The sequence below is a fragment of the Meles meles genome, chromosome 16 (assembly GCF_922984935.1).
Source record: "Meles meles chromosome 16, mMelMel3.1 paternal haplotype, whole genome shotgun sequence".
NCBI classification, from domain to species: Eukaryota; Metazoa; Chordata; class Mammalia; order Carnivora; family Mustelidae; genus Meles; species Meles meles.
In genome coordinates this window covers 61,220,228-61,233,836 of record NC_060081.1, presented here as the reverse complement: position 1 = coordinate 61,233,836, position 13,609 = coordinate 61,220,228, and the positions used below count along the sequence as shown (strand labels likewise).

General features: G+C 58.6%; 1 protein-coding gene across 3 annotated transcripts in view; it reads right to left on the bottom strand.

Annotated features, from left to right (window-relative positions):
• Window positions 1-345: 345 nt before the first annotated feature.
• The window catches only part of SRC (SRC proto-oncogene, non-receptor tyrosine kinase), a 50,293-nt gene continuing 37,029 nt past the window's right edge, over window positions 346-13,609 (bottom strand). For 2 of the 3 annotated variants that reach the window (XM_045980800.1, XM_045980799.1), the window contains 9 exons: window positions 10,829-10,927; window positions 10,552-10,655; window positions 8,600-8,749; window positions 6,964-7,119; window positions 4,943-5,122; window positions 3,983-4,059; window positions 3,143-3,296; window positions 2,869-3,000; window positions 346-2,579 (listed from right to left, as the gene is read on the bottom strand). In XM_045980800.1, the coding sequence (XP_045836756.1) occupies window positions 2,371-2,579; window positions 2,869-3,000; window positions 3,143-3,296; window positions 3,983-4,059; window positions 4,943-5,122; window positions 6,964-7,119; window positions 8,600-8,749; window positions 10,552-10,655; window positions 10,829-10,927 (1,261 nt within the window). In that variant the 3' untranslated portion in view covers window positions 346-2,370. Of the gene's footprint in view, window positions 2,580-2,868; window positions 3,001-3,142; window positions 3,297-3,982; window positions 4,060-4,942; window positions 5,123-6,963; window positions 7,120-8,599; window positions 8,750-10,551; window positions 10,656-10,828; window positions 10,928-11,777; window positions 11,811-13,609 lie in introns of all 3 variants that reach the window. The other variant, XM_045980801.1, reaches the window with a different exon arrangement.

The following is a 13,609-nucleotide window of genomic DNA, read 5'->3' as shown; positions in this document are numbered from 1 at the left end:
ACACATCCACAACCCCACACCAGCCCGACCGTCCCACCAGGCCCCCAGGGTGCTAACTGCCACCACACACCCAGGGCATCTGCGACCTGAACTGCTCATGCTCTGGGAGTCCTGGCTTCGTGGCTCACACAAAGGCCAGCCTTCCGCCAGGTGCAGATACATGCGCACAGCAGCCACATTCCAAAGTGGTTGTCTCCAGCCTGATCTTATCTCCCCCTGGCCTGGAGCCCTCTAGCCACCAATGGGGCCTGAACAAAGGCCCCCCTGACCACAATCAGGCCTCACATCCCACCCCGCTCACTCTGCAGCACACGGTAGATGCTCAATAAACCACTGGCCAAACTCTGAGGTCTGTTTGTGTTTAATCAGACAATATGCAAAGTATTTACAACCAGTTCTGGATCCCCCCTCCCCCCCAAGCCTGGGCCGTGAAATGTAGGACCCCCAGGCCCCACCCAGCGCTGGGGGGGTCCCCTAGGCCTCTGCATAGTCATCTGAAATCTACAAAACACTGTTTATTTAAAAAAAAAAGAAGAAGAAGAAGAAGAACAGTATTAGGACACCTTATACAAAGGGCCCCGGGCAGCTGGAAGGGGGCTTGAGAGTGCACCGGTTAAGCGAGCCCAGATTTGACCGGAACAGACAGCAGACTTGCGTCATAAACATGGATGAAAGGAAAAGTTGAAATTTCATGGGCAGGCCCCACGTGGCCTCCTTCCCTGCTGGCAGGGCCCGCCTGGCTCGAGAACCCCCGGCAGCAGGGGTGTTATTGCTATGGTGGGGGGCTGTGGGGGGAGAGGCACAACATGTCTGGGGAAACAGAGCAGGGGAGCGTTTTTACATGTTAAATATGGACACACATAGAGGAACACACACGTGCACACACACAACACACATACACATACGTAGGGGCCCCGGGCAGCAGGCCCACAAACCGTCAGCCACCCATTTTAAGATGGGCACACTGAGGTCCAGGGAGAAGCCACCACACACCCCAAGGCCAAACACCAAAGCGAGGGCCAGTGCGCCTCTGGACGCCCCCGGCTGGGCTCACCAGCTGATGGCAGGCCACAGGGGTCTGGAGCAGAGCAGGTGCAGGGCCCACAGCCTCCCAGGAAGACAGACACTGCAGCCCAAAGAGGACGCAGGGGCCACCTGCAGTCCCACAGCCAGGCCTGGGGCCTGGCAGCAGATGCTCACCCTCTCATTAGGTACTCCTTTCCCTACTCAGGAGTTACAGGGTGCCCCCCTTAGGGAGGAGAGCAGGTGCCAGGCATTGAAATGACACAGGACACACTGGGGGAAGGAAGACTAGGGGTTCTCTCCTGAGGCCACGGCCTCCCAACAACTTGGATCTTCTATTTCTGTTTGATTGCCTCCAGAGCCCGGGAGCTCACGCTCTTTCATGGCTGGCTAGCTCCGAGGATGAAAATCCACCCACGTTCTGATTGACATCTGCTACCTGACTCCTGCCTCGGCAGCCCTCATTCCTAGCTCTGCCCTCCGTCTGCCTCCACTCTCTCCCTGCACAATAGGCCTGCTAGGCGGATGGTGGCAGTAGCCTTGGGCTCCTGGTCCCCTGGGCTGCCCCAGTCTGTCCATGACGCCTCCAAGAACAATCTTGTTGGTTCCTGAGGAAGACAGAGGGAGCACCAGGCTCCGAACCCACCTCAACCCTGAACTGCTCTGTGGTCTTGGGCAAATCACATCCCCTCTCTGGACTGTCTCCCCATGGGTACTGTGAGGACAAGGAATTGGTGATCTCTAAGAGTCCCTCGGGTCTAAGAACGGGACTTGAGGGGGGTGCCTACACTCCCCACCAGCATGAAGCCAAGCTACACTTCAGCTGCCCAGCCTGGGAGCCACGGCAGAGGAGTCTGGACCCAGCAGCTTCCACCAACAGGTGAAATGGACGGCAAGGGGCAGGGTGGCAGGCAGGCCGAGAGCCGGGGCCTGCCGCTCCTCTTTGGAAAGGCTCTTGGGCCAGCTCTGGGGGCAGACCTGGGGGCACATGGAAGTAGGAAGGGGCCAACGCGAGGAGCAGGCTGAGGCTGGGAAAGGGTGTCCTCAGCCCGTCCTTCTCCCCGCTTCCTCCTGCTGAGCTGCACAGAGCCCCATGAGGGAAGGCCGGGAGGATGCAGGAGCAGGAGCCTGGACGCAATCATCGTGCCAGCCTTGGACCCTGTACCCAGGGCTGCCCCGGGCCCCAAACCCTTCTGTGCCACAAAAGAGGGAGGGGCCTCATCACTGGCGAGTCAGCCCCACAGAGGGGATCAACGTGGGCAGGCAGAGGGAGGCAAGACCTGACAGCAGGGGCCCCCCAGCCCAGGATCCAAGCCGAAAAGCCCGTCTGGCCCTGCAGCCTGCCCCCTATAGGTTCTCTCCGGGCTGGTACTGGGGCTCGGTGGATGTGAAGTAGTCCTCCAGGAAGGCCTGCAGGTACTCGAAGGTGGGCCGTTCCTCCGGCTCCTTCCGCCAGCACTGGCACATGAGGTCGTGCAGGGACTCGGGACACTCGGGCGGGCAGGGCATCCGGTAGCCCCGCTCCACCTGGTCCAGCACCTCTCGGTTGACCATCCCTGTGGGAGGGGGGAGGTGTGAGGGGACAGACTTCAGTGAGGAAAGTCAGGTGGGGGGAGGAGGAGAGGACAACAGAGAGGGCCTCTCGCCCAGGATGGAGGAGGGTGACCATGGGTAACTCCCCTCCCCAAGGCTGAGAGCCCTGACCAGAGAGCTCCTAAGATCAGATGCTCAACCTCTTTGTTATACAGATGGGGAAACAGGCCTGGGAAAGGGTATGGCTTGCCCAAGGTCACCAGAGCAGAGGGGATTCCGGGATCAAAGACAGGACACGGGGAGCCCTCTTACCAGGGTAGGGCACCCGTCCCTTTGTCGTGAGCTCCGTCAGCAGGATCCCAAAGGACCACACATCTGACTTGATGGTGAACCGGCCGTAGAGGGCTGCTTCTGGAGCCGTCCACTTGATGGGGAATTTGGCACCTGCAGGAGGGAGAAAGGTCAGGGGAGGCTCAGGAGAACCTCAGGACAGCGCTGCCAGGAGATACCACTTCCATCCCCTGCTGGACAGTCGCAAAAACAGGCTCAAAGAAGGCCAGATGGCCCCAACCCGGGCCCTGCGCACCTTGTCGGGCTGTGTACTCGTTGTCCTCGATGAGCCGAGCCAGCCCGAAGTCAGCCACTTTGCACACAAGGTTCTCTCCAACCAAGATGTTGGCAGCACGGAGGTCCCGGTGGACATAGTTCATCCGTTCCACATAGGCCATGCCTGAGGCGATCTGCAGACAGAACGCCAGAAGCCCAGCTCAGGGACCATCCCCACCCTCGCACCACCCCGGTCCCTGCCCGCCCCACCCTGCTGGGTCACCCCATCCTTCCCAGTCTTCCAATAAACTAGGGAAGTCAGCTTCTAATAAACACCGCTGGCACAAGGCAGGACCAGCGCTTGGCAGAAAGAGGAAATGCAGGTCAAAGGGCAAGGGCAAAGGGGAAACACAGACAAGATCCAGCCTGGAAGCAGGGCAACCGTAAAAAAGAAGCCCCAAAGGCCCCATAGATATAGACGACTGCCAGGCCATGCCTGCTGTCCCCAGTCCCCTCTCTGAGCCTGTTTTCTCATGTCAAATGGAGGGACAGCCATCCCCACCTCCCCTGATTGGGAGAAGGATTAATAAAGGAATGACTGTTGAGCACCACCTACAGCAAGCAAGTACTAATGCATGTTTGTTGAGTGACTGAATAATCTTTACAGAGAAGAAAACTGAGGCCTGAGGTCCCACAGCATGTTGCTGACCTCTGATACCCAGCGAAGGGTTCTTTCCTCGACAGGGGATAAATTAGTGGGGTCAAAGAGGTTGGGGGGGGGGGGCGGTCAAGGCATGCCGCCTGGAGGGGGCACTCAAGAGGCAGCAGCGGCAGAGGTGAGCTGGACTGAGGCTGTGGGAGGTGGGAGGGGCTGACTCACCTGAGCAGCCATGTCCACCAGCTGCGGCAGCCGCAGGTACTTGCCTGTCTCCCCCTTGAGAAAGTCCAGCAGGCTCCCTGGACAGAGAGGAAGCAGCACTAACTAGCCCCTGCCCTGCCCTCCCAGAACCAGGAAGCAATGACTCCCGGATCCCAACCACCAGGGCAGGCCAGCCTCGGTGTAAGCGGCGCTCATTTCAGGCAAACCCACCTCTGAATAAAGTCTCCCTCAGTATCTGTCACTCAGCAGGCAAAGCGGGATAGGAAACAACCAAATGTCTCCGGGAGAACAGAAACTGTGGTCCGTCCCCACCACGGATATTACTACCCAGCAATTTAAAAAGAGACAGTCTACGGATACATGGGACAAGGACAAGCCTCGGATGTCAAAGATAGCACATGTGAAGTTCTAGAATAAACAGACCTATGATGGCAGAAGGCACGAGTTATTGCCTGCCTCTAGGGCTGGAGGCCACTGTCTGCACAAGACAATGGAGAGCTCCTGTAGCTCGACTGTGGTAAGGGATCCCCGGAGGGTCCATTTGTTAAAAATGCATGGAACTGGACCCTTAACATGGTGTATTTTATCATTTGTAAATTATGCCTCCAAGAGGCAAATTTTGAACAATTGAACTAATTTAAAAATTAAGTACAGGTCAAGCCAGGACCTTGACCTAGATGTGGCCCAGCTTGGATGGCTGGAGGACTTCTCTTTCAGCCGCAGAGCGGCAGGTGGAGTTAGAAAACCAGCCAAGGGGAGGAGACAAAGTACATTGTGGGAAATCATAAAAAAAAAAACCAAAACGAAATGAGAAAAGCAACCATTGATGTGAGAAGTTGGTTCTACTCCATTCCACCTTTTAAAACGTACACCCTAGATCTGGGGGGACGGGAAGCATGTGTCCCCCTGTCTGGCAAGGGGCTGCCCCATGCATCTGTGTGCCGGTCTCCCGGGCCTCACCCTTGCTCATGTACTCCGTGACGATGTAGATGGGCTCCTCGGACACCACGGCGTACAGCTGCACGAGCTTCTCGTGCCTCAGTTTCTTCATGACCTGGGCCTCCTGCAGGAAGGCCTCTGGAGACATCGTGCCTGGCTTCAGGGTTTTGATGGCCACTCTGGTGGTTCCGTTCCAGGTCCCTACAGGGGCAAGGGGGGCAGCAGGCTGCCTCAGTGAAGGTGCCCCTAATCCCATCCCATGGGGCCCCAGATGGGCCTGCCTGCAAACCTGTTTCGGCTTTGGCCTGCCTAGCCACGTGACCAGTCCAGTCAAGGCCCACGGGACACTCCACAGGAGGCTATTACAAGGATGAGATGAGTCTCTGGTACATGGTCAAGAAACAGCAGCTGCTGAGCTGTTGTTGGGGCTGCCGTCAGTGGGAGTGTCCCCAAAAACCACACACGTGCCTGACAGATGGAAGACCATGGCTCTAAATCAACCACTGTCTCCTGAGAGACCACGTTCCTTCCAGGCAGCGTGTGGAAGGTGAGTAGGAAGTGAGCACATGCATGGGGAGAGGAGGCATAGCCTCAGAACAAAGCCACTACAACGAGAACATGTCTCGAGCCACACTCTCAAAAAGTAAGGCCTGGCCTGGACCAGGCCCATGAGGGCTTGGAGGTCAGACCAGCCAGGGTCTGACTCCCAGCTCTGCCTCCTAACAGTCATGAGACCGTGGGGTGGTCCTTTCCTTCCTCTGGGCCTGTTTTCTTGCCTGGGAAATTTGGATGCTACAGCGTCTCCCTGGGGGGCTGTTTGAGAATAAAGTGAGATTCTAGGCACTGGGCCCAGCCCACCATGAGGGCTCCGTAAGTAAGAGTTACACTTGTCATTTGATTATTATCACGGTTTTCAAACTGTGAGGCTTTGGGGGAAGCCGTGTGCTAGCCCAGCGTGTTGAATCCGAGTTCTTGTGCCAACTGGACCCAAGGTCCTTTGATGAGTGGCCCAAGACCCATTCCTCTGAGTCTCTGGGCCTCCACCTGAGGGCTGGGGCCCAGGCCTAGCTCTAGGGTCCTTGCAGCACAGGATGTCTGGGGATCTGTACCTGGCTCTCCCTGAGTTGGCCTGCTGCTACCACACACACAGGCTAGGAATGCATTTTTCCAGCCCCCAGAACATCCCTCTCCCCTCTCCCCGGCTCAAAGCCAGCACCTCCCCTTTCCTGACTTGCCCTGACCTCCAGTTTGCAGGCCTTGGTCCCTGCAGGGCCTTCCACCCAGCAGCCCTCTCTGCTCTTCCCCGAAGGGAGGAACATAGATGCCAAGTGCACGCCAAGTGCACACAGTGGCTTACGAGACTGGCACACGGTGATTCCACGGCAGAAGCCACAGGCTCCTACACATCAGGCCTGCCTCACGCCAGCCTCCCCAATCCCTCTGCATCAGCAGGAACCAGGCAGCAGAAGGAGGCCTGGGTTTTGTCAGGGCTGCATGGTGTTTGTTTTCAAAAGACAGTTTGCCATTTCTCCAGGGTTAGACAGGAGAGCATGCCAGAACATGCCCAGAACATGCCAGACCCCGGGCTTCCAAGCCCTCCCTCTGTGAGCAGAGGCGTCTCTTCCCATGGCTAAGTGCTAACGTGCAGATTCATGGGGCAGGGGCCAGCATTCGCTCACCCCCTACGTTGGGTCCTCTTATCCCCGCCCCCACATTTCACACCGAGGAAGACAGACACAGAGTGGAGCCAGCTGGAACAGACCACACAGCGTCTTCGGGGAATCGTGATGCCCAGCCCCGAGCAGCTCTTGGCAAACAGGTGCCACGGTCTGCAGAGGTGTGGGGGAGCTCCACATGTAAAAGAGAGCCCAGTGTTCAGTAGGGGCAACAGAGACTCATGGTGGTGAAGAAGGGGGAGTCTCGAGCTGTCCCATGGGATGGGCATCCGCCTGGTTCTCTGCTGGGGACACCAAAGCCTCCCCCACCCCCCACAAGAGGACCATGGCTTCTTCTGAGGGGGGGGGGCAGGGGCAAGGTCTTACCCATCCACACCTCTCCGAAACAGCCCTGGCCCAGCTTGACCTCCAGCCGTAGGGACTCCCGAGGGATCTCCCAGGCATCCTTGGCCAGGCCCTGAGTCTGGGGCTTGGATGTGGGGCACACGGTGGTGAGGCGGTGGCACAGGCCATCAGCGTGTTCTGAAGACAGAGGAAGGGAGGTAGAGTTCAGGCCAGGCATCTGCTCTGGAGCCTCTCTGCCCCACGGTGTGACATACACATGGGATGCCCCAAGGCTCTGGGGACACGTGGGCTGCCCTCGAGGCCAGGCATCCACACCTGGGTGTCACCACCCCCTCATACTGCCTCGCACTTCTGCTCCCGGAGTTATTCACTTATTCATTCATCAGACTTTAAGGGACGGTCACCTCGGTGAGCACCAAGGGGACAAGTCCAGGGGAATCCTGCCCTCAAGGAGCTCCCAGTGCAGGAGGAGCCCAGCTTCCCTTCATCATCTCCCAGGGCCATGAGTGCGATGGAGGAAAGCAGTGTGTGCAACAGCAGGTGGGCTGGATGGAGTCTTGGAAGGCTTCCTGGAGGAAGTGGCACCTGAGCTTAGAGCTGCAGGAAAGTGAGTGGTTGACTAGGGGCCACTCCAAGCCGACTCGTGCACATGCCAAGGCCCTCAGAGAGGAACAAGCCTCCAGGTTGCATGAACAGGAAGGAGGCTGGAGGGGCTGCAAAGGAGTGAATGGGAGCAAGGGGCCCCGGGGAAGGCAGGGAGGCCGGCCAGGCCTAGAGCAGCCACAGCCTCAGAGGCCACATGGGGTCTTTATCCTGAGATGCCCCTGTAACCTCGGGAAGGTTTTGCTGTCAGGACCAGTGTTCAGAATGAACCGTGCAATGACAGCCAAGGGGGCAGAGGGGTGCCAAGTGGCGGAGGGTGTCAGGAGGCCCAGTGGACAGAGAAGGAGGTGGCCCAGGATGGGGAGTAACTGGTGTTCTCGAGATAGGCCACACCTGCACATGGAGGCCACGGCCACAGCTACGTGGGGACCCACAGAGACCTGTCCATATGAGGACACACTGACCCTTGACATTCAGGGCCCCCAGGGAAGTCCTGAGGGTACAGATACAGCACGCATGCCCGCCCCACAACCTGTGCCTGTGCGTGTGCGCGTGTGTGTGTGTGTGTGTGTGTGTGTATGTGTGTGTACACTTACTGGGAGCCCTCGCCCTGGCTCCCTTGCCCTGGCTCCCTCGCCTGCCTCCTGCGCTCCCTCCCTCAGCAGCAGCCCTGTCTAGCCACCGCCTCCTCTCCTAGTAACCGGTTCAGACCGGTCTTAGGGCTGAAGAGACAACCAGCCTAACCCCCTCCCTTCCCCGCTCCCCTCTAGGCAGCATCCCCCTCCCCAGCCAGCCAGCTGCAAAGGAGGAGAAAAGAGGAGGGTGGGCATGGTGGGGGAGGGGACAGGGAGGAAAGAGGAGGAAAAAGAAGAAGGAGGAGCGGAGGGGGAGGAAGAAAGGAAAAGGAGGGGCGGTGAGGGGGGTGGGAAGGAGCCCCACACTCTCAGGATTATAGAAGCCCCAGGCCTTCTTGGCCCCAAAGCACCACCCCCACCCCCAGACCCTGCGTGGAAGGTGGAGCCCCCAGCCCAGAGCCTGCCCGCCTGGCCCTCACTGGAGTAGTAGGCCACCAGCTGCTGCAGACTGTTGAACTGGGTGCGGGAGGTGATGTAGAAGCCGCCGCTGTCCAGCTTGCGGATCTTGTAGTGCTTCACGTTGAGGCCCTTGGCGTTGTCGAAATCAGACACAGAGAGGCAGTAGGCTCCTGCGGGGCGGGGACAGACAGGAGCAGTGACCCCCATGACCAGCACCCCCCACCCCTCCAGGTCACAGGACCAAGTGCCCTTCTGGGCCTGCCTAGCACTGGAGGACTGGGAGGCCAGAGCGGCAGCCCCAGCCCCGGGGCCGAGCCAGGTCTGGCCTGCCCTCTCTCTGAGCACCCAGCCCTGGGGTGGCCCTCAAGGTGGGACCCAGTGAGCCGAGGGGCCCCTGATCAGAGACCCCTCCCCAGGCATTCCTGACCCTGGCAAGACCTCCAAGACTGAATGTATATCCCAACTGTGTGACCCGGACAAGTCACCTGCCCGCTCTGGGGCTCAGTTTCCTACTCTGCACAACAGGGCGACTCCCGCGGATGCCAGGAAGATCTGAGACCACATGTGAGAGGGCCTGGCACACAGTAGGTGCTCGATAAATGTTTGCCGGGAGCCAGGAATGGCCTTAAGTGTCTGTGTGTCCCTGGCTTACCTGCGTCCCCTCCCATGGGAGAACTCTGGGCCCCACACCTTCCCGGACTGCAGGCTCAGGGAGGAGTGGGTGGGTGGCTGAGGCTGTGGATGGGCAGGAAGCCACACACTTAGCCACACACACTTCCTGCCACTAGCCACACAAGGCTAAGAGAGGCCTTCCCTGGTGGCCCCCTCCCTGCCTCTCTTGAGTCTGGAAAAGCTTTTGGCTGGGAAATTTTCCTCCTGCCTAGCAGGCCTGGCTAGGAGCCCAAGAGAGACCTGGGATTGAGGCTTCAACAGCCAGAGAAAGTCCATTCCATAAGGTGGGGTACAGCCCCCCACAGCCCATGGCGCTCTGGGTAATGCTCAGGTGCAGCTTACCATCTCCAGTATAAAGAAGGGGAAAATGAGACCAGAGAGGGAAAGCAGCTTGCTTCAGGTCACCCAGCAAGTCAGGCACACAGGACAGCAACTAGGTCTCTAGAGCCTGCATCGGGCAACCATAACTAACAGATGGCCGAGGCCATGTACACATGGATGCCCGTGGCCAGAGCTGAAAGCCAGGTCCTGCCCACGTGTGTCTGTGCACACACACAGGCATGCCCACACCCAGCGGCCTCACGCTCATGCAGGACACACTCCCCAGGACCCCAGGCACAAAGGCAAACCCACAACAATCCATTCCCACACAGCAACACCCAGACAAATCCCCCTCCACGTGCACACACACGCCTGGAATCACACATGGCCTGCACGGCCACACAGATGCTCACATGTACACACACGTCGCAGGAGGCCTTGCTTCCCGTCTCCCATTGAACGCTAAGCCCACATGACGTGGCCCAGCTTTGTTTCCTCGCGGCTGGGTCACCAGCAACCTACTGGCCAAGGGGCTAAAGAGAAAGAGGGTGACCCGTCTTCTCTGGCTAGGGGAGAGGGACCCGGACTGCCACGGAAGGGCAAAGCCGGCTCATGGCACCTAATCCAGCTCTAGAAGCCTCTGGAGAGGGAGACCAAGAGGGGCCTCCTTCATCAGCACCCACCCAGGGAACAAGTCTTTTGCTGCATGACCCTCAGGCCTCCCAACAGCCTGCACCCATATGTCATCTGAGGAATCTGAGGCCAGAGAGGCTAACTGTCATCGTTTGCCACATCTCTGGCCACCCCCAGCTAGCTCAGTGTTCCTCAGCTGTAGTTCCCTGCCTCTCCTGCCACTTTCTCCTCCTGGAGGGCTCTTCCTACTCCACTCCAGGTACCAAACTCCTATTCACTCCACAATACCCAGCTCAAACAACCCACATAAGACTCCATTCCCAGTGGCCAGCATGACTGCTCCTACCTTTCGTGGTCTCACTTTCTCGCACCAGGAAGGTCCCTCTTGGGTTCTCCGCATTGAGCAGTAACCGCTCTGACTCCCGTCTGGTGATCTTGCCAAAGTACCACCTGGGGCAGGAGGAAGGAAGGCAGCATTGGTGATTTTGGCTTCCGTAGCCCGACTGCGCCTTCCTTTAGGATGTGGCTGGGACCCGAGGCAACCAGACCACCCACTGCAGCCCGGGAGAGAAGCTCCCAACCAGCAGGTGGGGGGTGGGCAGGAGTCCAGGTTGTATACTCACTCTTCAGCTTGGATAGAGTCGGAGGGCGCCACATAGTTGCTGGGGATGTAACCCGTCTGTCCCGTGCTGAGCGAGTGGGCTAGCCACCAGTCACCCTCTCTAAGGAGGGGGAAAGGGAAGGAGCAGAGGAGAAGGAGCCATCAGTGGGGGGCCCCAAAGCTACAGTCTTCACAGGTGCTGTGCTGGGGGTCCCCAAGGCCAAGTGAGGCACTGGGAGCTGCAGGGCCAGCTTGAGCTCTCGTGCTGCCAGGCCAAGCCTGGGATTCTTTCTCTCCCCAGCCCAGATGCCTCTTGGCCCAAGCTGACTCAGACGGACTTCGTCCAGGACTATGGCAGGACTGACCAAGGTCAGCCTGAGGCCTAAATTCACAGGGGCAGAGTCCTGGGATGGGAAGTAATTTTCTTCCCTTCAGCTAGACCAAGCCATCTCCAGATGCCAGGAGCTGTCTTGGGAATGAGGGAGGGAGCTCCCTGTCTCTGGGAAGCAAGCAAGTTGTAACAGGAGAGATGATTCCTGCCTAAGACAGATTTCAAGTCAGATCTTCAAAGCCTCCCCAAGCCCTGAGATTTGGAAGCGGATGAGACCTGTGTGGAGGTAGGGGATGGCCCTTTGGGGGATTGGTGACTCCAGGCGCTAACCCCGTCAACTAGAATAATGCTTGCCTTTTGTCACAAACCACTGGCCATCCCTAAGGGGCTCCTCGGCTGAAAGCTACAGGCCTCCCCCTGCAGCCTACCTGTCTACAGGGGAAACTGAGGCCAAAGGGGGCTGGGGCTTGCCCAGAGTCACACAGAGTCATGTCAGAGGGGCTGAGGTGGCAGAGCCCCAATGCCCAGGGCACTTCTACACTAACTGTCCCACGAGGAGGCTGTGGGGACAGGGGCAGAGGAGCTCCCCACAAGGTCGGGTCCCCTGGGCCTGGGTGGGAGTGGGGAGGGGGCAAAGTACCTTTGCAGCCATCTGAATGTGAACCAGGTCTGGCTGGAGCGGGGGTCCAGAGACACAGAAGAGAGAGGAGAAAGCGAGAGCCCAATAGGAAAGAAGAGGCAGAGATGGGGGTGGTGAGAGAGAGAGGCAGAAAGAGTAAGGAAGAGAGCAGGAGAGCAGACCGGGGACAAGGCGGGGCAGCCACAGAGGCCTCACATCCAAAAGCAACCAAAGGGGACAGGGACGGGTCCAGGGGGAGTGAGTGAGGGGAGGCCAACGGGAAAGGCTGCCAGTGGGGAATAGGGCTCAGCCCCCTTCCATTCCCACCATGCAGATGGGAAGACAAGCCAGAGAAGCAAAGGCCTCTGCTCAAGGTCACACAGCCAGGCCCAGGATCCTGACTCCCAAGTCAGAAGGAGCCTTCCCCTACAGGGTATGGTGGGGCCTGAGAGCCTGCAGAGCTTCTCGCTGCAAGGCTGCTGTTGGACCTCGCCATGACCATGACCCTGCGAAGACACATAGCCAAAGGGATATGCTCCCCCTTCCTCACTGCCAGGGCCCAGAGGAAGAGGTCCGTGCCCACAGTTGCACAATCTGGACTCGAACCCGGATCCCTGGCTCCTGGTTCTTCCGAGCTGCCTCTGTCATAGTCTTCAGCCCATTATGAAGATTGAGAAGTCGAGGCAAGGAGAAAGCAGGCTAGAAGAGCTCTCCAAAGACCGGTCAGAGTACAGGTGAGCACCCAGACCTGGGGGCTCAGTGGGGATGGCTCGAGGCTGAAGCAGAGGGTTGAGAGTGCCTTCCAGACAGCAAAGGGAGCGTGACCAGAGCCGTGAGGAACACTCAGCCATGTAATTGCTGCACGCACGCTCAGACAGGGGCACGAGCTCACATGGTGGTCTCTGCTGGAGAGAGGAGGCTCTGGAGAGAGGTGGCATTGGAAGCCCAGGACAGCCAGCCATCTCCCTGTTGAACAAACACCCAGGGGTGTCCGTATCTGTCCGCCCCTTGTGATTCTCAAGGCCACCCTGTGAGGAAGGCAGGCCTCAGCCCCCAGAGGAGGAAACTGTGGCTCAGAGATGTCAAGGGACCAGGCCAAAGCCACACAACACCCAGGCTGGAGTAACCTAATACTTTCTTTGTGGGGAAACTGGGGCACAGAGTTGGGCAATGACTTGCCCAAAGCTACAAAGCAAGAACTCAAGTCGCAGGGAATAGCGGAGATCTTCCAGTCAAAGCCTTCATTTCACCAATGAGAAAATAAAGCACAGATGGGGGCAGGGATTTGCCAAAAGCCACACAGCAAATCAGTGGCAGGGCAAGGGTGAGAACTAGGTCCCCGAGTGCCCACAGTCAGACACACAGCAGGCCCCCCGGGACACCTGCAGCTTCCCCAGGCCACTCAGAAGCTCAGAGACCCTCAGGAGAGCCAGGGGAAGCTGGAAGAGGAGAAGGCAGCAGGGCTGGGGCAGGAAACTGGGCCAAGGTCTAGGTCAGAGGCTACCAAACGAGACAGATTGACTAAGCCAGAGTCTGCAAACTGGCCAGCCTCTAGGGAGCCTCCATCCATGCACTCGGAGTGGCAGGCCGACAAGGAGCAAGGTGCGCAGTGGCCAGCCAAGCAGAATCAAGGGGCGAGGCAGGCAGGGTCAGTCCTGCTGGCGTTACCCAGACTTCAACCTCAGCCAGCAGATCCTCCAGCTGACATCAGCCCACATGCGTTTGGGGTTTCAAGTCCAGGCTTGGGGTTTTATTTAGTTCACAAGGCAGGGTGAGGTGCAGCACAATCTCACAATGGACCCAAGGTCCAACCCTGACCTGGCCCCAGAGTGAGAGGCGTCTAAGAGCTTGAG